At 42.9% G+C, this 24179-nt stretch overlaps 1 protein-coding gene across 1 annotated transcript; it reads right to left on the reverse strand.

Annotated features, from left to right (window-relative positions):
* Nucleotides 1-5716: 5716 nt before the first annotated feature.
* On the reverse strand, nucleotides 5717-20696 carry LOC128421928 (apolipoprotein L6-like). The gene is made up of 3 exons (XM_053405271.1): nucleotides 20073-20696; nucleotides 8749-8844; nucleotides 5717-6611 (listed from the first exon to the last, which is right to left on the reverse strand). The coding sequence occupies exons 2-3, from the start codon at nucleotides 8763-8765 to the stop codon at nucleotides 5717-5719; spliced, it is 912 nt and encodes a 303-aa protein (XP_053261246.1). The 5' UTR covers nucleotides 8766-8844; nucleotides 20073-20696.
* Between the last annotated feature and the right edge of the window lie 3483 nt (nucleotides 20697-24179).

The raw sequence follows: 24179 nt of genomic DNA on the forward strand, positions 1-24179 counted from the left end.
TCAGTTGTAGCCTACTCCATGGTGTACTGAATCACAGAATTGTAGAGTTGGAAGGGACCAGGAGGGTCAGCACTCTGCCTCTTATTGCCAGTCCAACATTAACCATCAATTACAAAAATCCTTGCTCTTTTACTATAGTGCCTTGTTTTTATCTGTAAGCAGTCTTAAGTCCTGTCAGGGAAAATGGTGGGGTATAAATTACTACTACTAGTAATAATAATAATAATTTGGAGACTTTTTCTGTGCTGTGTGGCTGTATAAACACAGTGAAGTGCAAACACCAAGAGAAATGCTTTATTCCTAAACATAGTATTAAATAGTTAAAGCTATGGTTTTCCCAGTAGTGATGTATGGAAGTGAGAGCTGGACCATAAAGAAGGCTGATCGCCAAAGAATTGATGCTTTTGAATTATGGTGCTGGAGAAGACTCTTGAGAGTCCCATGGACTGCAAGAAGATCAAACGCATCCATTCTTAAGGAAATCAGCCCTGAGTGCTCACTGGAAGGACAGATTGTGAAGCTGAGGCTCCAATACTTTGGCCACCTCATGAGAAGAGAAGACTCCCTGGAGAAGACACTGATGCTGGGAAAGATGGAGGGCACAAGGAGAAGGGGGCGACAGAGGACGAGATGGTTGGATAGTGTTTTCGAGGTTACCAGCATGAGTTTGACCAAACTGCGGGAGGTAGTGGAGGACAGAGGTGCCTGGCGTGCTCTGGTCCATGGGGTCACAAAGAGTCGGACACGACTAAACGACTAAACAACAACAAAGTATTAAATATTATTTTTGTTTTCCCTAAATTGATAGAGAAACCAGCTTTTCTTCCTCTGAAGAAGCACTGCCAGTTCTCAATATGTGCTATACCAGAAGGCAGAACTTTCATCTGGGAGGCTGTGATAGTTGGCTCTCTTGTTGCTATGAGCAAATCCATGATCAGAATTGTCTGGAGACTCTGCAGCCTGTATCTTCTCTCCTGTGTGAGCCAGGGCAAGCTGTCAGACTTCCTGGCCTTTATTCCCCCCCCCCTTCATTTTGCTTGCTTTAAGGCATGCTGAGTGCTACACTCTTAGATTAAACCAGATTTTTATTAATGGATAGAAATATAAATCACCCAATTCCATTTTGTCTAGAAACAGCCAACTAAACGCACTAATTTTTGATATATTTATATAGTACATCCCTACGGGCTCAAACGGTTTGAAATTACATAGTCTTTAGTTCTTATGACCAGACTAGTAGTAACTTTATATTGCAGCCGGAGGCGGGTTGAAGTTTTACCTATTTTAAAAGATAACTATGACACCTTTCAGTATTCAGGCAGCTAACAATATGAATTAAAACTGCATGTAACAACAAGCACCAAGTAAACTAGCGGTAAAAGGAGACTAACACATAGCAATTAGCAGCAACAAAAGAAGCAAGACCAGCATGAAAATATTATCCCCTAAAGCAATAGAGTCCTGCACCTTACAGTGTAGTTGTTTTTTGCTGATGGACAGAACAATTCTAAATGATGCCAGGGAGGAGGGGAATGACAGGGCTGGCTGAAGCTTTGCAACCTCATGCCAGTCTTAGCGGAAGGTAGGATGGAGGGATTCCTCCATTTTTGCTGTGCCAACTCCAGCACAGCACCATAAGTCTTTGGATCTCAAGTCCAAAACCTCTAGCATTCCACCGCAAAGTGGGCCTTTCTGCTGGCTACTACCAGCCAGTGGCAGTTTCCTATTTATGCATCTAGTGTCTTAAACCTGTGGCAGAGAGACATGGGAAGCAGCAGGGCCCACTCTGCTGAGACACCACCTCCATTTGATGCCTCCTCTCTCTCAGCTGGGTGGTCATTATTAGAACCATCAGGTATAGCCCTGCTTCCAGTCACCACCCATCTAATCTCTGAAGATGGGGACCCTTGGAAGAAGGCTATTACTTAAGATCTTAATGGGCAAGTTCATGTGAGAATAGACAGATCTAAAGATACTGGAACACACCTAGTACATTCACAGCTGAGGGAAGCTCAGTAGTTCGAATCCGCGCAACAGGGTGAGCTCCCATCGCTTTATCCCAGCTTCTCCCAACCTAGCAGTTTGAAAGCATACCTGTGCAAGTAGATAAATAGGTACCACTGCAGCAGGAAAGTAAACAGTGTTTCCATGCACTCTGGCACTCATCACGGTCCTCCGTGTGCCAGTAGCGGTTTAGTCATGCTGGCCACATGACCCGTAAAGCTGTCTGTGGACAAATGTTGGCTCCCTCGGCCTGAAAGCAAGATGAGCGCCACACCCCATAGTCGCCTTTGACTGGACATAACTGTCCAGGGGTCATTTACCTTTACCAAAGAAGTCACAGCTGAGCAGTCGGTTGAACCGAAGTCTCCCAGTTCATAGTGCACGCTTTTAAGATTTCACTTTACCAACTCCCATGCTTAAATTCTCTTGATTTCTCAGTTATGCGTCAACTCAATATAAATTAGTTGTGTCTTTGCTTTTTGAAAAAATAAAAGAAATGCAGCCAAATTATTTAGGAATAGCCATTTACAAACTTGGGGAAGGGATGCAGATCAGTGCTTTGCATGCAAAAGCTCCAAGGTTCGATCCTTGGCATCTCCAGGTAGCCCTGGAAAAGCATCTGCCTGAAACCCCAGAGAGCCATTGTCTTGTCAGTGTAGAGACAACACTGAGCACAATGGACCTGGTATGCAGCAGCTTTCTATGTTCCTCTCCCCCTTCTTTTCATTTTCCTGCCCCACCATCTGGCTTTGCTTCCCACACTTCTCCAGGGCCACCACCGCGTTTGACTCAGAGGCATGACATGGTATGCTGCCCATGCTCTTAACAGCACAGTGGTATTGGGCAAATAGCGTATAGTGTGCCGTCTCCAAGTCTCCTGGTTTGTCTGCATCCACATGGAAGGAATTTGCTTTCCATAAATATCTCACAGAATTGATCAGCTGTGCGTGTGAAGCAGTTGACAGCTGTCCCTGGGGGACCCAGCATCTTTTGAGCAGAATGTCCCAGCAACACCCCCTGTATAAATGTGGGGATGCAGCCGCCTTCAGTGACCCATGGGTATTCCGAGTGGTTTTATAAAAAATGCTACAGCCAGCCTTCCTTGCCTATATTGGCTGTTCTCTCAACACCTTCATTGTTTTCGTTTCAGAAATTTTATCAGATGTACTCGGTGACTTGGAAACTTGGGAGTGTCTCTTGGGAGCTTAAAAGGAAATGAGTCCAGTTGAAGTAAGGAAGGAGCACTTAGTTTCCTGCTAAGTTAAGCCCTTTGTCTCAGCGCCGGATTAACATATAAGCTAAACAAGCTATGGCTTAGGGCCCCACTCTCTTGGGTCCCCCCAAAAAATTAAAGGGGAAAAAACCTGGATGTACATTTCCAATTGTATTTCAGTTCAACAATTACTTGGATAAAATACATATTTTGTTATGTGCAAATGGCTTTATTTATCTATTAGCTCCATAAATTACCATATAGCATACATTCAATACAAAAAACAGCAACAATTTGTTGTTGACAAAGGACAGCTGGACATATAAAGGGCCCCATTACCTTCAGTAGCTTAGGGCCTCATCAAACCTAAATCTGGCCCTGCTTTGTCTTCTCCAAGACGTGAAGCCTGGTTTTATGCAATTTATGCTGATAAAAGTTTATGCCATCTGTGACTGATACTATGAACATCTGCAATTTGTGTTCTTCTGTTTACAGCTATCATCATCATCATCATCATCATCATCATCATCATCATTATTATTATTATTGCTACAGAAGTGCGCCTCCTCCTAAAACTAGGCACTAAACTTAAGTTGCTGCCCCTGAACACTAGTAGTGGACTTGAAACAAATCTCCTCCTTCAAGGGATGCTACAGCCACGTGTTTCAAATGAATATGGCCAGCTGAACAGACTACTTGGTGGGGAACTCCTGCAAGCACTGAGCTATGGATGAAAAATGCTGGAGTACAGAGTTAATTCTTGTTCGCACCAATGGACTGAGATCAGATGGTGAGAGTTACCTGTGAGTTTCATGCTTTCCGCCTACAAAGAAGCGCTTTCTTGTGGAAATCATGCAATGCTGTGGTGCTAAAGACTCACAACTCCCACCAGCCTCGGGTAGTATGGGCAATTGTTAGGGGTGATGGGAATTATAGTCCACAAACATTTGGATTGTCTTCAGTGTTTCCTGTGTATAGTTCTGCTAGCCTAACCCTACTTACTCTGTTCTTCAGGACGGTTTCTGCTTCACAACTCTTTGTAAACTGCTTAGAAGCCTATTTTGGCATTAAGCAGCCTAAAAATATAAATAAATTTAAAAAATCTCAATAATACCAATGAACTTATCAAAACATGATTTTATTTCCCCCCAGTTTTGAACAAGTTTACAATGAACATGTTAAAGGACATGCTGGGAATATCATTGTATTTTCTTACTGTTCCCAGTCATGTAATTATTTGTTTCCAGTGTTTGATTAGCAAGTCTTCAGCTAAAGCCTTCAGCATGACAGACTCCAAACAGTAGATCATTAATAAAATCACAGTAAAATACATTGCAGCGGACAGCCTAAAATAAATTATCGGCCCAGAACCCTCATCTACAACACCTTAAAGACCTGATGAAAGGTTTTTCACCAGGAGTCCCATCTCCCCGCCCCGCCCCCCGGGCAAAAGGCTGGGATTTTATTTTATTTATTTATTTTTTAATTTTTTTATTGAATGTTTTCACATAACAAATTATTCCAACAAATCATCTTCATTATATTTCCCCCCATTTTCCCCTCCCCCTCCCTACGACTTCCCTCAGCTCCTCTCTCTGATTTTTTAATGATTTTTTTAATGAACTGGATTCCTTGGCAGGTTTTGAATAAACATGCACAAACATTGTTGCTAATATAATAGATAGATAACTTGAGAATTTTTACATTTTTATAACATGCAGAGAATAATTATTTTATTTTCAATATGCTTTATTTAAATTTGAAAGAAAATACAAAGATTAATATCAGGTATCTTTTTACCAAACTTAAAAAACTAATCTAAATAAAAACACGTATCAGAAAGGAAAAAGGAAAAACAAGATGAAAAGAAAAAAGAAGAGAAAAAGAGCATCAAATTCTTCATCTGTATGTAGAAATGTATTCAAGACATCTACTCCAAGGTAACAGCCAGCAAATCTACTTTCTATAAACCAGTATTATCTTAAATCCTCAAACCCAGATATCATAAGTTCATTTTCTGTTTCATGCTAAAATCGTGTAAGAAGTTTCCAGTCTTTAGTAAATGTTGACAATGATTTTTCTCTGATTAAACACATAAACTTTGCCATTTCAGCTAAGTCCAATAATTTTAACAACCATTCCTCCACTGTAGTTAATGATTATTCTTTCCACCTGTGTGCACTTAAAAGTCTCACTCTGTAATCATATACTGAAATAACGTTTTATCATCTTTTTCTAACTGTATATCCTTAAGTCCCAGCAGGAGGAGCTCTGGTTTCAGTTGAACATTAACCTTCAAATTTCTCTGTATTCGTCTATGCATTTGTATCCATAATTTTTTGGTTTTTATACACTTCCACCAGGCACGATAAAATGTCTGGGGAATTAATTTTAGAGGTGGGGCACGACGTTAGAATTGACCTTGTTTTAAGCACTGTTCTCTAGCTATAGTCTGAACTGCTTCTCCAAGCTCCCCAATGATCCCAGAAACGGAAAGGTTCAGTCCCATTCTTCTTTCAGTTCCATGTAGAACTTTGTCAGGTTCTGCACCATCTCCTCCAACTTATTAGCCTTGGCTCTGAGCTCATCTGCCTTTTCTGTCTTGGCCCCGTTTGACAAGTCTATGGCACCCTTAGTAATGAAGTAAGCATCCACTGCAAGAAAAACCCCAGACGCCACGGCCCCTGCCACTCTAGCAGTCTTGCTCGCTGCGAGGGCGGTTCCTTTAAATGCCTCATCGACCTGATCAATCCCCTTGATTGCACTCCTGGCTACGGTCCCTACTGTACTTGCTTCCTTGGCCAAACCCTTCAAGGCAGGATTAGTGCTAGCCACTGCCAATGCCTCTACATTTGCTGCAATGTCTGTCGCTTTGTCAACCACTGTTGGAATGAACCTAGCAACAGCACAACTCGAAGTGATTGCCGTTTTGGCTACTTCCAGATTAGCGTTATCTGGGGGCAGTTGAGACTTGAAACCAATTTTCTCGAGGCTCAGCGCCATTCTTAGGCTCTTCTCACATTCGTTTATCAGTTCTTGCGATTTTTTCTTCTCCATTGAATGAATAATGCTCTCGGACACACCAGCAGAAATGCCAGTTACTCCTGACGCTATCCCTAAGCCCATGCCTGTGGCTGTCAGGATTAAACTTGCGCCTGCTGTTACAGGGGTCAAGGCCAGTCCCACGATGGTCAGGATACCAGAAACTGCACTTGCAGAGCTGGCAGTAACGCTGGCAATGGTGCAATCCTTATGGGTCTTGTCAATGTCGTCTGCCCTTTCCCGAAGGGATTGGATGCACACCTCAATCTCTTTTTTCTTGTCAGGGAATTCTTTGAGAAAATGAGCAATAGCTTCATCAAGAGCTTTCTCTGAAGGCATGTTTCCTGCATTTCTGCAAATATAAATACATATTAAAAATGGGGCTAAAAGATAGGTCCCCTTCCCCCCCCAAATTTCCTGCATCCCCTACAAATCTGTGCTTCCTGAGAAAGCAGACAAAAAACAAATGTGTATGATGCATATACAGTGGTATCTCGGGTTACATACGCTTCAGGTTACATACACTTCAGGTTACGGACTCCGCTAACCCAGAAATTTCTAGGGACGCGGGTGGCGCTGTGGGTAAAAGCCTCAGCGCCTAGGGCTTGCCGATCGAAAGGTCGGCGGTTCGAATCCCCGCAGCGGGGTGCGCTCCCGTTGCTCGGTCCCAGCGCCTGCCAACCTAGCAGTTCGAAAGCACCCTCGGGTGCAAGTAGATAAATAGGGACCGCTTACTAGCGGGAAGGTAAACGGCGTTTCCGTGTGCGGCTCTGGCTCGCCAGAGCAGCGATGTCACACTGGCCACGTGACCCGGAAGTGTCTCCGGACAGCGCTGGCCCCCGGCCTCTTAAGTGAGATGGGCGCACAACCCTAGAGTCTGTCAAGACTGGCCCGTACGGGCAGGGGTACCTTTACCTTTACCTTTTAACCCAGAAATATTACCTCGGGTTAAGAACTTTGCTTTAGGATGTGAACAGAATTCATGCTGCGGCAGCAGGAGGCCCCATTAGCTAAAGTGGTGCTTCAGGTTAAGAACACTTTCAGGTTAAGAACAGACCTCCAGAAGTTCTTAACCCGAGGTACCACTGTAATTACAGAAACACGTAGAATTCAGTATTTTAATTGAACATCTCTTATGGAAAATCGTCTATGGCTGCAATTCTAAAAAGTGGCGGGGGCTGCTAACACCCCTTGGAAGATGGGGAAAGGGGCTGCCCTCTTTTTCCTCTGCACAATATTCCTGGTCTGCAGGACTCAAAACAGGATCAGATAATAATCTTTCTCCATTTATTCATCTGGGAAGTGTAAAGCCTCCCACTACTTCTTTTTTTCTAGTTTATCTCTCTCTCTCTCTCTCTCACACACACACACTTTTCAAGTTTATACATTTCACTAATTTTGCATTCATTTTGACATTTCAAAACTTGACTTCCATCCCCCTCTTTCTGCAGTTCCTTAAATTTATTCTTCTGCATATCCACATTAACTTAATTTGCTCATTTATTCATCTTCTTTAAATACAGACTCATAACACTGCAGGTTGTTACAATAATCCTTTCAATATTTTTATCTGTTTATAATTTATCTGTAAATATTCAATTTACATTCAATTACAATTTACATTTACATTATTTTATTTTAAAAAAAATTGTTATCTTGATTTCTTATTCTTCTGGTAAGTTTTGCCATTTTTGCAAATATTCCATATTTTTTTGTATCCATTCTTCCTTTATTGGGACTTCTGCTTCTTTCCATTTGGGGGCAAGTAACATTCTTGCCGCTGTAATACCATGCATGAATAAGTTTCTATACATTTTAGGTAGTTCTGCCCCTATAATTCCCAAAAGAAAAGCTTCTGGATTTTTTTTTTACAAAAGTTACTTCAATCATCCTTTTCATTTCATTATACATCATTTCCCAGTAAGCTTTGACCTTACTACAAGACCACCACATACGATAAAAAGAACCTTCTTTCTCATTACATTTCCAACACTTACTTGATTTAGATTTATACATTTTTGCCAACTTACTCAATGTTAGATACCATCGATATATCATTTTTATATAATTTTCTCTTAGACCATAGCATGCTATAAATTTTATATCCATATTCCACAATCGTTCCCATGCTTCCATATCTACAGTCGTACCTTGGAAGTCGAATGGAATCCGTTCGGCTTCCAAAACGTTCAGAAACCAACGCACAACTTCTGATTGGCTGCAGGAAGCTCCTGCAGCCAATCAGATGCCCCGTCGGACATTCAGCTTCCCAAAATAGTTCGCAAACCATAACAATCACTTCCGGGTTTGCGGCATTCGGGAGCCAAAGCGTTCGAGAACTAGGCTGTTTGAAAAGCAAGGTATGACTGTATATTATGACCAATATCTATTGCCCAATGTATCACTGAGGATTCTGGGAGATGCTTTGGGCTCCTTTTATATGCAATGAACAAAGGTAACAATTAGAATACTGGCAGCTTGAGAATCACCTTTGGAATTCTGACATTCTCCAGCAGCAATTTGGGCAGGTGCCTCACAGTTATTAAATGGTAAATCCGCTCTTCTCAGCTTGAGTGTACTTTAGTCTGGAAAGGAAAACAACTAGATAGTAAGGATGAAGGTGAACCAAGATAAGAAATCTCCCAATGAAACTAACTTCAGTAATATCATTATAATTCTTACAAACATCTGATCTTCATACTCTAGCCATGTCTGTAAGCTCTTAGGACTGAGCTAGAAAATACTTTTGACCAAAATTTGCATTTTTTATAAATATTTTTGCACTACACTTCAGTAAGAGTTGCCGTGGTACATTTTCGGGGTGGGGTGGGGGGAATGCAAATACAATTAAAATGCAAATTTATTTATTTTTATTTAAACAATTTATATACTACTTACCTACAATGGTCTCTAGGTGGTATGCAAACACACAACACATAAAACTGTTTAAACCATAAATTCAGACTTCAATTAAAATGCCTGCTAGATTTTATTTTTTTAAGTCATTGGAAGTTCAGTAGGGAGAGAGCTTGTCTGACTTCAACGGGAAGGAAGTTCCACAAAATTGGACCCACAATAGGAAACTTGCAGTTCCTTATGCATACAAGCCATGTATCCAAGCTGTTGGGGATCACTAACTGTGGCTTCCTCCAAGATTTAAATAATCATAAAAACAAGGGTGGAAAGCAGAATATTTTTAAAAATATAAAAGGAAAGGAGAGGGACTAGCAGATTTAAAATTATGTCTGAAAAAATAGGAAAGCAAATGTTTTTCCTGGTACCAAAATGACAATGGAATCTGTGGTAGGTGGAGAATGTGAACATACCATAATTGAGGTGCCAATCCTCTGTTCCCCACCCACTACACCACATGGGACACAGGCAGTCCTTCAAGTATCTTGGCCCCACAATGAGATACGTTTTAAAGGTCAAAACTTTTAAAATTGGGTAATTGAGCCTACAGACTGACTGGAAACATAATCATGTAACCCAGACTCCCCCAGCTTGGGGGGCTCTATATATGTTTTGAACTATATCTCCCTTCAGTCTCAGTAGGTCCAAAATGCTCCCCAGGTTGGAGAAGGTTATGTAACCCATTTAACTAACTAGTACAGTGGTACCTCGGGTTAAGTACTTAATTCATTTCGGAGGTCCATTCTTAACCTGAAACTGTTCTTAACCTGAAGCACCACTTTAGCTAATGGGGCCTCCTGCTGCCGCCGTGCCGCCAGAGCACGATTTCTGTTCTCATCCTGAAGCAAAGTTCTTAACCCGAGGTACTATTTCTGGGTTAGCGGAGTCTGTAACCTGAAGCGTCTGTAACCTGAAGCGTCTGTAACCCGAGGTACCACTGTATTTCAGCCCAGTGATATTTCCCAGGCAAAGGAGGGAATGGCAGGGCTATTCTTTGTCTCTGATGTTCTTTGCTTTATCTGTTAAGCCATTTGCAAAAGCTGTTAAGAGGGAATCCTGGCTGGCATCTCTTTCATTTTTGCAGTACAGTGGCACCTCGTGTTATGTACCGTCCCCCTTACGAATCCTTAAGGTTACGTGCTCCCCTAACCCGGAAGTAGATGCCCCTTGTTGCGACCTTTGCCCCGGGATGCGAGCAGAAATCGCGCTCTGGCAGCGCGGCAGGCGCCATTAGCGAAAGCGCACCTCATGATACAAGCAGTTTCCAGTTATGAAAGGACCTCCGGAACGGATTAAGTTCACAACCGGAGGTACCACTGTATGACATAACATCTGGGTTCAAAGGTAACTTGCACAAAATCAAGAATTAAGCCAACCACTTTTTCTCTTAGGATTCAGGAATCTATTAAGTATGCCAGTGAAAATGTTTAAACACAGTATGAAAGTACCTAGGAGGAATCCTCATTATTTCAAACAGGGCCGATCTCTTAGAAAACAATTGCATTAAGCTAATTAGATCTATTAAGGAAGAGTTTAAAGAGTGGGGGGAAATTAAAACTATTGTGGCTCATGCAAATCCACACACTTAAAACGGTTGTGTTGCCAGAGCTCCTGTTTTACTTTCAATCTAAACCAGCGATAATCCCTAGGAAATTAATTAAGAATTGGCAGAAGAGGACTTCCGGGTTAGCGCCAGCGCTGAATGGCGGATTTCTCCCGGAGCTCCGGGAGAGATCTGCTTCGTGGGTTCGGGTCTTGTTGCTCACGGCGGAGCAAAGACCCTTAAAAGTCACAGGCGCGTAGCCTGTGAACCGGAGACTCGGCGGGCACCTTTGCCCCCCCCCCGACGTTGTGAAATAGCCTTTTTAAAGGCTATAGATCAGCGGAGGGGTGCGTGGAGCGGTGCTGAGAGTCGCTTTCACCCAGCCTGCGAAGCGAAGCCGCGTCGCCATCAGCGGAGAGCGCTGACTTCTTCCGAAGATTTTGGACTAAAAGAGAGCAACTTTCCGTGAGTAGGATTGAGTTTGCATTACAAATTGGACGTCAAAATTAATGAATTTGGGCACCGAGACGGATAAGTACTAAAAAGGAAGTCTGCTTACCGTCCTGCAGCAAGATTAAAGCGAAAGACAGTGAAGCTGTAACTTCTGACAGGAGCTTTTATGAGCTAAGAAACCCAACACCAAGTAAAGAACTCCCCCCCAAAAGGCAGGGGAGGGGGGGAAGAAGGCTTTAAAGGGATTTCCTGCCTAATTTAAAGGAGATTGAACTGATTACCGCTGCTTATCTACCTGGGGGTCGGACTGCCGGAGGAAAGACACCGGCTAAGGACGGTTGCTACAAATAAGGTTAGAAGTAACTGACATATAGACTTTGGTTACTCTCAACTTGAAACATTGTATTTGGTTACATAGTAAGTCATTTGCAGGACACTTTTAATTTGGATCTTTTACAAAGTAAGGGACTTGGAGGGCTTTTGCTTTTTGGAAGTGTGGGAACAATTTAAATTTCAGAAACTGATTTTGCGCCCTCTAGAGGATTTGGTCAGCTTCAGGAACTAAGTGGAATTTAAAACCTGAGAACTTTTTATTGTTGACAGTTTAAGACTGTGGGAATGACCTTGAACGAAAGACTTTGTTATGGCAGATGGTAAACAGAAAGAAGATCCACAAGAAACAACTTTGAGATCTGGTAGACAATACAAAGTGGACTCTTCTATGCAAAGAAGGGCCTCTGTATCAGGGGCCCCGGGAACTGCAGCTGCAACAAAGGCAAGAGTGAAAACAATGTCTTCAGAAGATGCGTTTACAAAGGCCTTGGGAAAAATAAGTGATTCTTTAGAGGAATTAAAGAAGCAAGGTGCTGAAACAAATAAGAAAATTGAAGAAATCTCTGGGAAAATTGATCTGAATACAAAAAGTATAACTGACCTTGGAAATAAAGTGAACTCTAATGCAGAGGCAATTGGGAAACTATTGGAAGATTCATCCACAACGCGAAAGATAGCCGAAGAAGCTAAGGAAATTGCCACTGCTGTTGAAGGGAAACTTCCACCGGTGTACAGGAAATTGGATGAGTATGATCTGACACTTTCAATGCAGGATATGCAACGCAAGGAGAAAAACCTAAGGATTAGACTTGTGCCGGAAAAAGAAGGAGACAACTTGGTGGATTATTTGACAAAAGAGTTTTCTGACTTTTGGAAGCAAGATTTGAAAGAAGAAGAGCTCAAAATTGAGAGTGCATTTAGGTTGGGAACAAGGCAGAAGAAGAATAGACCCAGAGACTGCTTGATAACTCTAAGATCCAAAGAAGAGAGGGATAAAATATTGAACCTGCATTATCAAACAACCCTTCGGATTGAGGATTCTTATATTGAGATTTTTAAAGACATCCCTAAAAGTATCTTGGATGCAAGAGGTCCTTATAAGGATTTGGTGACACTACTGAAGAGGAACTACATACTATTCAGGTGGGAGTTTCCCCAAGGCTTGTCTTTTAAATACAAAGGCAAGAAAAGAAGAATAAAAACAGTGAGCGATAAAGACAAGTTCTTGGGAGAACACGAAGAAGACCTACAGAAAGAGACCCATCCAGGAGAAGGACATCCTTCAAGATTAGACAAAGACACAGAACCACCGACAAAGGACGAACAACAATTGGGAGCTGTAGGAGGAATTAAATAACCCCATCATGGCTTTGCAACTTCTAACTTGGAATTGTAATGGTCTAAACAACCCCCGAAAAAGAAAAAATATATTTCATGCTTTAAAGAAAGATCATTTGGACTTGATTTGTTTACAAGAGACCCATGTGACAAGAGCACATAGAAAATTGTTAACAAATAAGAGACTGGGACAAGAATTTATATCTTCAGATAAAGTAAAAAAGAGAGGAGTGGTGATCTACGTAAAGGAAAATTTGCAGCCGAAACAAATCTTTAAAGATGACCAAGGAAGATATTTGGCAATTGAAATTCAATTTCAAGGAGAAAAATTTCTGATAGTGGGGGTGTATGCACCAAATGAAGGGAAAACAGAATTCTTTAAGAAGTTGCATGAGACTTTAATGGACTATATGGACTATAAACTGATTATGATGGGAGACATGAATGGAGTAGTTTCAACAAATATGGACAAAGCACAAAGACAGGTAGTCACAAAAGATGGAAGACTACCAAAAACTTTTTTTGAAATGACTGACAATATGGATTTGATTGACATTTGGAGAACAAGACACCCACTAGAGAGAGAGGGAACCTTCTTTTCTGAAGCCAAAATGACATGGACTAGGATCGACCAAATTTGGGTGACTAGCGGTATGGCGTCGAATATAAAGAAAGTGGAAATCTGCCCAAAAACTCTCTCCGACCATAATGCAGTAAAGATGGTGATGAAGCAAACAACAACTGGCTCTTTCAGATGGAGAATGAATGACACCTTATTTAGAGACGAGGAGATCTGTAAAAAGGCCCAAAAAACCCTGAAAGATTATTTTGAAATTAATCTAAGGACTAAAGTAGAAAAAAGAATAGTATGGGACGCATGCAAAGCCGTGATGAGAGGGTTTTTGATACAACAAAATACATTAAAGAGAAGAAAGCAAAATGAGAGGAAGGAGAAAATTCTGGATAAGATAAAAGAAGGGGAAAGGAAATTAAGATTGAAGCCAAAATCGCAAGAGATTCTAAGAGAAATTAAATTCTACCAAACACAATATATGGAACTGATGAATCAAGAAATAGAATGGAAAATTAAACAAATGAGACAGAAGTCTTTTGAATCTGCAGACAAATGTGGCAAGTTATTGGCTTGGCAAATAAAGAAGAGACAAAAACTCAACACGGTAACAAACTTAGAAGTGGAAGGAAAGAACATATGCAACCCAGTAGAAATTAGGAATTGTTTTCAGAACTACTTTAGACGATTGTATACACAAGGGCCGCAGAATGAAACAGATATACAACAATTCCTCGAGAAAAATGGGCTGAAAAAGATTTCGCAGGAAAGTAAGACAATTTTGAATCAGGAGATATCAATACAGGAAATAGAAGATGCCATTCAAAACATGACGTTGGGCAAATCACCTGGACCAGATGGACTGACTTCCAAATATTACAAAGTTTTGAAGGAAGGACTTATACAACCTTTGAAGGAAGTCTCTAATGAGATCATGAAGGGGAAAAGGGCACCCGATACGTGGAGAGAGGCCTACATTACACTTATACCAAAGACAGAGACTGAAAAGACCCAACTTAAGAACTACCGACCCATCTCCCTACTAAATGTGGATTACAAAATCTTTGCTGATGTTTTAGCAAAGAGACTGAAAAGAGTTTTGATGGAGGAGATTCATGGGGACCAAGTGGGCTTTCTCCCGAAAAGGCATTTGTCGGACAATGTAAGGAATGTAATTGACATTTTGGAGAAGTTGGAAGTGAATATAAACACTAAGGCTGTTTTGATATTTGTGGATGCCGAGAAAGCCTTTGACAACATTTCTTGGAGTTTTATGTTGAAGAACCTCCGGGGGATGGGGGTAGGCCAAGGGTTTGAAAATGGTATAGGTGCAATATATTCTGAACAGAAAGCAAAATTAATTGTAAATAATGTTGTAACAGAAGAGTTTAAGATTGAAAAAGGGACACGACAGGGGTGCCCTATTTCCCCATTACTTTTTATATCGGTCTTTGAGGTTTTGCTTAATATGATCAGGAGGGACCAGTTGGTTAAAGGCATTCAGGTCGGAGTCAAACAATACAAATTGAGAGCATTTGCAGATGACCTGGTGCTTACATTACAGGAGCCAGAAGCTAGCACGAAAAGAGTTTTGGAAATAATCCAAGAGTTTGGTCAATTGGCAGGATTTAAATTGAATAAGTTAAAGACTAAGGTATTGGAGAAAAATCTAACACAGATTGAAAAAGAAAGGTTTCAGAATGAGACGGGGTTGACTGTGGCTAAAAAAGTGAAATATTTGGGTGTGAATATGACAGCTAAGAATGTGAATTTATTTAAAGACAATTATGAAAAAACTTGGACAGAAGTGAAAAAAGATCTAGAAATATGGTCAAACTTGAAACTTTCCTTGTTAGGTCGAATTGCAGTTATAAAAATGAATGTTTTGCCAAGAATGTTGTTTTTGTTTCAAACATTACAAATAATGGATAAAATGGACTGTTTCAAGAAGTGGCAGAAAGATATATCTAAATTTGTCTGGCAGGGCAAGAAGCCCAGAATAAAATTTAAGATATTAACGGATTCAAAGGAAAGAGGGGGGTTTGCCCTGCCAGACTTTAAATTGTACTATGAAGCGGCAGCTTTCTGCTGGCTAAAAGAATGGCTGCTTCTTGAAAACACAGACATTTTGGATTTGGAAGGATTTAACAATATTTTTGGGTGGCATGCATATTTGTGGTATGACAAGGTTAAAGCGCATAAAAGTTTCAAAAACCATATTGTCAGAAAAGCACTGCTGAATGTCTGCGGCAGCAGGAGGCCCCATTAGCTAAAGTGGTGCTTCAGGTTAAGAACACTTTCAGGTTAAGAACAGACCTCCAGAAGTTCTTAACCCGAGGTACCACTGTAATTACAGAAACACGTAGAATTCAGTATTTTAATTGAACATCTCTTATGGAAAATCGTCTATGGCTGCAATTCTAAAAAGTGGCGGGGGCTGCTAACACCCCTTGGAAGATGGGGAAAGGGGCTGCCCTCTTTTTCCTCTGCACAATATTCCTGGTCTGCAGGACTCAAAACAGGATCAGATAATGTTTTACTTTCAATCTAAACCAGCGATAATCCCTAGGAAATTAATTAAGAATTGGCAGAAGATACTGAGTGAATTCATGGGGAGTAGCGTCAAAGGCCAACATCTTAGGACAGGGATCTAAATGTCTCGAAACAAGTGCAGCTCGAAATAATTGTGCAGCTCAGCTACAATTTGTTCATTTCTTACTTGATCCATCATGTCAAACCGAATGTCAGGCTTTAGGGGGGAAATGGACCTAGAAAGCTACACCCCAGAAAGCCTCCAAACTAGTGCCTGCACAGGTTTTGAACAACAAGTCCCATTAGCACCAGTTGCCATTGTTTGGGTAATTCAAAACATCTATAGCAGGGTGTGCAGAACCTCTGCTCTGCAGGCTAAATTTGGCCCAGCGTGAGTCCTAGTTTGACCTGTGAGGTCATTTCCCCCAAACCACGCCCACCTGCTGCACACCTGACATCATATGTGATGCCATGTATGGGGAAGGTATGAAGGTGAGGATCTGTATACCTCCATACATCATAAGATTGCAGGCACAGAATAAAATACAGGATAAAAACAAGTAAATAAGTAAAACAAAACAGCAAAACAATACCCCCCCTTCCCACAGACACATTTAAAAGGCTGCAGAATATTAATCAGCCAAAGTCCTGGTTGAAGAGGAACGCTTTTGCCCGGTGCCTAAAAATATATAATGAAGGCGCCAGGTGAACCTCGCTGGGGGAGAGCATTCCACAAACAGAGAGCCACTACAGTAAGGTAAAGGGACTCTTGACCATTAGGCTGACTCTGGGGTTGCGGCGCTCATCTTTCTTTATTGGCCGAGGGAGCCGGCGTACAGCTTCTGGGTCATGTGGCTAGCATGACTAAGCCGCTTCTGGCGAACCAGAGCAGCACACGGAAACGCTGTTTACCTTCCCGCTGGAGCGGTACCTATTTATCTACTTGCACTTTGATGTGCTTTCGAACTGCTAGGTGGGCAGGAACAGGGACTGAGCAACAGGAGCTCACCCTGTCGCAGGGATTCGAGCCGCCGACCTTCTGATCGGCAAGTCCTAGGCTCTGTGGTTTAACCCACAGTGCCACCCACGTCCCAGCCATTACAGTAGGCATAGGCAAACTCGGCCCTCCAGATATTTTGGGACTACCATTCCCACCATCCCTGACCACTGGTCCTGTTAGCTAGGGATGATGGGAGTTTTAGTCCCAAAACATCTGGAGGGCCGAGTTAGCCTATGCCTGCACTACAGAGAAAGCCCGTTATTGTGGTGCCATCTTCCAGACCTGACATGGAGAAGGCACACAAAGAGGGGCCTCAAATGATGAAGGCAGAGGCCAGGACGGTTTATATCAGTGCCGACTTTTCTTATATTCCATTTCTCATACTCAGGGGAGGGTGTCCATGCTAATGTCGTGAAAACAGCAACACATGCCCAGGAGGAAGTTATCAACAAAATGGTGGTGAAGTTTTTAGAAATATGAACACAACAGAAAAAAGGGGGGGGGGACTAAGCAAGAAATTCCATAAACAGCCCTATGACTAATGATCATGTCCAGTCAGCACAGAAAAATTACTGTCATTTAAAGGGGGAAAAAAGTAAAATCAGCAGGGAGGGGGAACGGAATGGAGTACTCTGGGGGAGGGCATGGCTGGCCTAATTGTACAGGAGCTCATACTTCATACTGTAGCATTTTGCTGCAGGCCCCACCTGTAAGTTTCCAGCAGAGTAGATGTGTTAGTTTGTTGTGGCAACAGAGTCCTAGCACCATAAAGACTAGCACAGTTTATTACAGACCACAAAACTTAATGTCATAATATGTTTTTCAAAGTGCCACAAGACCTTCTGTTATCTTTGCCCTACTTGTAGCGTCTTTACTGCTCGGTTTCAGCCGTGCGGCATTTTGTAGCCACTCTGCCACATGCTCCCAGGCCCAGCGCTGGTTTTGAGTTGGCAAGGGGATTTTCATCACTCATTTACACTGACATCATTTTTATTTTATTTTTTATTGAAAAATAACTAAAACAACACGTCTGCCCCCTTTTTTGTAATGTACACAGTATCTTTTTTGTTGTTCAGTTTTGTTTCCTACATGGGTACTATTTACTGTTTCTTCTTTTATTGTGTCTTATCTTACTCTGCACACTTGTTATTTTGTACTATTTACACTGGCATTGTTGACCAGCAATTCTGGTGGCAGAATTGGGATGTGGAAGAGGACCAAGAGCTTTTGTATGATGGCATGTTCCCCTCTGCTCCCTTTCAACAGCTCTCATTACAGGTTACATATAAAAGTATATTATTATTATTATTATTATTATTATTATTATTATTATTATTAATACTGCCATTCATCCGAATAGCACAGGGAAGTTTACAACACACACACACAATGAATCACTTAATAAGAATAATAATTTTAAAAAACACTTTTAAAATTTCATAGGTTGTTTAACAGCTTCCCCTAGAAGGTACTCTTAAGGAAGTGAAAGCATTCACTAGAGCCCCCTGCTGGTTGGACGCATCTGTCCTTAAGGCTCTTATTGTTGACCGTGAAGGAATCTGTATGGAAGAAACGAGGAGTTGGAACTGAATTATCCCTTGTGGGATAAACAGCAAAAGCCCTGAAGCAGGATGGAATAATCTGGGCTGGGGCTGGGTGTGGTGCAAGCAGGAAAATGCTTCAGGATATATCATTTTTAATGGAGCATGAGGGACCAGGGCCAGGCTGCATGTTTCATGGGAGAAACATCACAAGTGGGAGGCCTTGGCATGAGTAACAGGATGGGCTTCCGTGGCGGCTATGCAGGCACAACTACGTTCCCAGCCTCAGGCTGCTGGAATCAGAAGACAAGAGAAGCTTCAGCATCTGACAGAGGAAAATAGAGGTAAAATAGGCACCGAGGAAGTTAAACGAGGGAGCCACACTTTGTTTCCACCAAAGAAATGTGGAACTCCTTGTTTTCCCCCGTGTATGCCGTTTCTGAGCATACTCAGCCATATACACGTCCTCAGTGCCATATATTTCTCCTCTTCTGTTGTTAACTCAGCATCTCACGCAAAATACTATCATATTTGGAATTACGAAATTCAAAGAGCATTGTTTTGGCCTTAAAAATTAAAGTTAGGGAGAAAAGCTCCAGCTTTGGTTGATAACTCAGTACACATAAACAGAATGCACTCCCCCAACCTGTTCAAATAATGTGGAAATAGTTACTGCATTTATTAAGCAGGTGCAGTTTGATATTACATGTGTAGCAATGAACTTGATTGCCAACCTAAACTCTCCCACCAGCCTGTTCCACTTGCCTATAACATAGATGTGGCACCTGATGCCCTCCAGATGTTGCTGGACTACAACTCCCATCGTCCATGACTGTTGGCCGTGCTGGATAGGACTGGTGAGAGTTGTAGGCCAATGACACCTGGAGGGCAAGAGATCTTCTCTCACATCCACCAAGAACCCACAGGCTGCAGCCTAGGTGTTCCTAATAAAACAACCACAGTAGCTCACAGGTGCCACACCTGCCGATAAGGAAGCTGGAAGTGGATCAACTCACCAACCTTTTTCTCAGTTTTGCTGCAGGAAAATGAAAGCTATCTTCAATTCTCTCTAGTAACCTTCTCTCTCTCTCTTTCTCTTTCTGTCTCTCACATACATACACCATCCCTCCCATCCTTGGTAGCTGCTGATAGGAACAAAGGAAAGACGAAAGCAAACACACCCAAAGGGCTGCTCTTTTTGACTGTAGCCCAACCATCCTCATCTGCTAAATTCGGGGTACAGGGTGTGGATTCTCATGATGCCAAATTGCACCACCAGCACACAATAGTAAGGTACCAGCAGGTTTGGGGGAGTCACAAAGTTTGCAGGAGGACCAAAAGCGACAGACTAAGCATGCGAAACGAGCACGGAATCTCGATTTGATTGTTGGAGGGGAAACAACAAAGCTGTGTGTATGTGTGTGGAAATGGGGTTTCCAAGGAGGAGGCATAGCTGGCTGGCGCAATGAAAAAGAACAAACCATGGGCTCTGTCCGGCAGCGTTTCGTGGCAGGTTCCCCTCATCTCCCAACTCTCGGATTGCCATGCAATTCTCCTCGAAAACTTATTAAATATGCTATTAGACTCACCTTTCTGTCTTCCGACTGCCTGTTTTCTACGACACGGTGGCTCAAAGATGTCAGAGGCAGAGATGAAGGGAAACCGAAACTGAAACGCGGGCGGACTTCGGGCTTGTCGGGACACGTGAACACGCGAGAGGAATTCAACGGCAGGAGATGTTTGCCGTTTGGACGCAGGGAGGAGAGGGGTGGGGGTAAGTCCAGCAACAGAAGCTCCGTCGACGGTGCGCTTGTATTTGTTTTGAAAGACGAGAGGGTCCCCGCCAGAGCGCGGGGCGAGCAAGAAACTAAGTTGAGAAGGGGAGGAGGCTGGTGGACGAGTTTATGAAGGAAGAGCCCGGGGATGAGGGGGGATGCGGAGAAGAGAGGCTGCCTGTTCGTGCGCAGTCGGAGGCGCGCGGAAAAGCCGTGCTGGGGCACAAATGGGCATCCAGGAAGACCCACGGATTCCACAGGAGCGGCCCTCTTGCGGGGAAGTCGCTGCGGCTCCTCGTGGCGAACTTGCGGAGATTGAAATCCCAATTTATTCCAACAGGAAAACCCGCCATTCCCCGCCCCCCGCGCATTTCCTGACAGCACTTCCAACAATTGTCCAGTAGCACCTTAGAAACCAACTAAGTTTGTTCTTGGTGTAAGCTTTCCTGTGCATGCACGAAAGCTTATACTAAGAACAAACTTAGTTGTTCTCTAAGGTGCTACAGGACAATTTTTTTTTAATCTTTTGACTGCGTCAGACCAACACTGCTACCTACCTGATTCAAGAACGCAGTTTAATGTTGCAAACTTACTGTTCAGTCTTTTTCAGACGGATAGTGGCAAAATGATTGTAATTGCTTGCTTGCTGTATTTTCCATGGAAAAATGCTCAGATCAGCTATCCCTGACCTTTTCCCCAACAACAACAACAATAATGTATTGTTTATACCCCACCCATTTGGCTGGGTTTCCCAAGCCACCCTGGGCAGCTTCCAACAAAATATTTAAAATACAATAAAACATCAAACATTAAAAACTTCCCTAAACAGGACTGCCTTTTCAAATGTCTTCTAAAAGTCAGGTAGTTGTTTATTTCCTTGACATCTGATGGGAGGGCGTTCAACAGGGTGGGCGCCACTATCAAGAAGGCCCTCTGCCAGGCTCCCTGTAACTTCACTTCTTGCAGTGAGGGAACTGCCAAAAGGCCCTTGGAGCTGGACCTTAGTGTCCGGGCTGAACAATAGGGGGGGGGGGGGGAGAGCAGGCCAACTACCCTGTGCAGAGCTAGAATGTGGGATCCAAATAAACTCAATAAAACCAATCACTTAAAAATGCTCTAAAACGTTTCAGGAGGGAGGGACCTGGAAAGGGCTTTAACAGATATCTCCATTTTGTTATAACTTACCTGTAGGAGTAATGGACACTAATAAGTGACTTGGAGTGGGTAGTGATATTGAAACTCTCCGATTACTTGGCCGCATAGATAACTCTCGTGCTTGGTGGAACTTGAGCAGTTCCTGTCCAGCCCTCTGAATTCTTGTTTCTCTTACTATTCTTATTTTTTCCAGATGTTGGGAAATCGCCCATTATACTGAGGGTTGCCAACACAGTTAAAGCATCAGAAGGAAGGGCAGATCAAACGCCTGGAAAAACAGTATTTACAGCCTGCCTAAATACTGTAAAAGAAAGGACCAACCAAACTTCACAAGGCAGGAAGGAAGTTCTGCCTTGTGAATTAGAAAAAAAGAGAAAAACTTACTCTGCATCCCAGCCAAATTTGTCTCTGAGGCAAGCCAGATGGTGAATGCAGTGAGCAGGCAGGCTTACATGGAAGGAGGTGGTTCATCAAATGTCCCGGTCCTAAGTCATTCAGACTTAGTTGCTTATTAAACCAGCAATTTGCTTTGCACCTGGAAAGGAGCTCCAAATCCCAGACACCAGGGAGCTCTCCTCCTGCTGCATTTTTCACCCCTTGCAACTTCCAGACCTGCCCATTGGGACTGGTAGGGCAGAAGGCTGGGAGACTAACAGCAGGTGGCGCCAGAGTCAAGTAGTTTTCTGCACTAAGCCAGTTTCTACACATGCCCCTTTCTATCTGCACCCAGGCAACCAAGAGGCATTGTCAGAATTCCAAGGACACATTGTTGTTGTTGTTGTTTAGTCGTTTAGTCGTGTCCGACTCTTCGTGACCCCATGGACCAGAGCACGCCAGGCACCTCTGTCCTCCACTACCTCCCGCAGTTTGGTCAAACTCATGCTGGTAACACATTGCAACCAGGTAAAAACACTTAAAGAAGCACATGTCAGACTAACCTGATCTCGTTTTTTGACAGAATTACAAGCCTGGTAGATGAAGGGAACGCAGTGGATGTAGCCTACCTTGATCTCAGCAAGGCATTTGACAAGGTGCCCCATGATATTCTTGTAAAAAATGCGGTCTTGACTATGCTACCACTCAGTGGATTTGTAACTGGCTGACTGACCAAACCCAAAGGGTGCTCATCAATGGTTCCTCTTCATCCTGGAGAAGAGTGACTAGTGGGGTGCCACAGGGTTCTGTCTTGGGCCCGGTCTTATTCAACATCTTTATCAACGACTTGGATGATGGACTCAAGGGCATCCTGATCAAATTTGCAGATGACACCAAACTGGGAGGGGTGGCTAACACCCCAGAGGACAGGATCACACTTCAAAACGACCTTGACAGATTGGAGAACTGGGCCAAAACAAACAAGATGAATTTTAACAGGGAGAAATGTAAAGTATTGCACTTGGGCAAAAAAAATGAGAGGCACAAATACAAGATGGGTGACACCTGGCTTGAGAGCAGTACATGTGAAAAGGATCTAGGAGTCTTGGTTGACCACAAACTTGACATGAGCCAACAGTGTGACGCGGCAGCTAAAAAAGCCAATGCAATTCTGGGCTGCATCAATAGGAGTATAGCATCTAGATCAAGGGAAGTAATAGTGCCACTGTATTCTGCTCTGGTCAGACCTCACCTGGAGTACTGTGTCCAGTTCTGGGCACCACAGTTCAAGAAGGACACTGACAAACTGGAATGTGTCCAGAGGAGGGCAACCAAAATGGTCAAAGACCTGGAAACGATGCCTTACGAGGAACGGCTAAGGGAGCTGGGCATGTTTAGCCTGGAGAAGAGGAGGTTAAGGGGTGATATGATAGCCATGTTCAAATATATAAAAGGATGTCACATAGAGGAGGGAGAAAGGTTGTTTTCTGCTGCTCCAGAGAAGCGGACACGGAGCAATGGATCCAAACTGCAGGAAAGAAGATTCCACCTAAACATTAGGAAGAACTTCCTGACAGTAAGAGCTGTTCGACAGTGGAACAGCGGAGTGTGGTGGAGTCTCCTTCTTTGGAGGTCTTTAAGCAGAGGCTTGACAACCATATGTCAGGAGTGCTCTGATGGTGTTTCCTGCTTGGCAGGGGGTTGGACTCGATGGCCCTTGTGGTCTCTTCCAACTCTATGATTCTATGATTCTATGAAGTAGGCCTGGTGTGTAGGTGTATGGGCTGGGGAGAGTCACATGGGTCAGATAAGAGAGGCCTGGTGGGCAGCATTGCTGGGCTTGAGTTTCTCCACATCTGCCCTAGACCATTTCCAGAGGTTGCATGATATAACCTGTGACTCTTTAAGGAGGCAGAAGCTCACCGTAAGACTCCCTTGGCTGGCTTGATGTAATTTGTCTGAGTGACTTAGAAGATAGTTCATCCAGCTGTTTCCACTGGGTGCTGTGTAGGCCAATTTGTTAACTAACGGAAAAGATTTTATACCCTGCCTTTCTAGCAGTGTATAAAGGCAGCAGCAACCACAATCCATAAAAGCAGTGTTACAGGATGATGTTACAGCAGTAAAACAATTACAGCTATAAAAAGCCAGGGAAGCCCTAACCCAGTAGCAATAAAAACTGCAGAAATCAAATCAAACAGCGGAAACACCTAGAGTAGAAAAGCAAACACAATACTTAACTAGCAGAACTAACTTCTAACCCCTCACAACTTGGGTAAATGGGGCAAACTTTTGCCTGGGGCAGACAACAAAGATGGCCCCAGGCCAAGTTTAATAACTGGGGTGTAAGTGCTTTCTCTTGAATTGCCTCCTGCCAAAATGACAGCGCAG

This window comes from Podarcis raffonei, chromosome 10 (assembly GCF_027172205.1).
Source record: "Podarcis raffonei isolate rPodRaf1 chromosome 10, rPodRaf1.pri, whole genome shotgun sequence".
NCBI classification, from domain to species: Eukaryota; Metazoa; Chordata; class Lepidosauria; order Squamata; family Lacertidae; genus Podarcis; species Podarcis raffonei.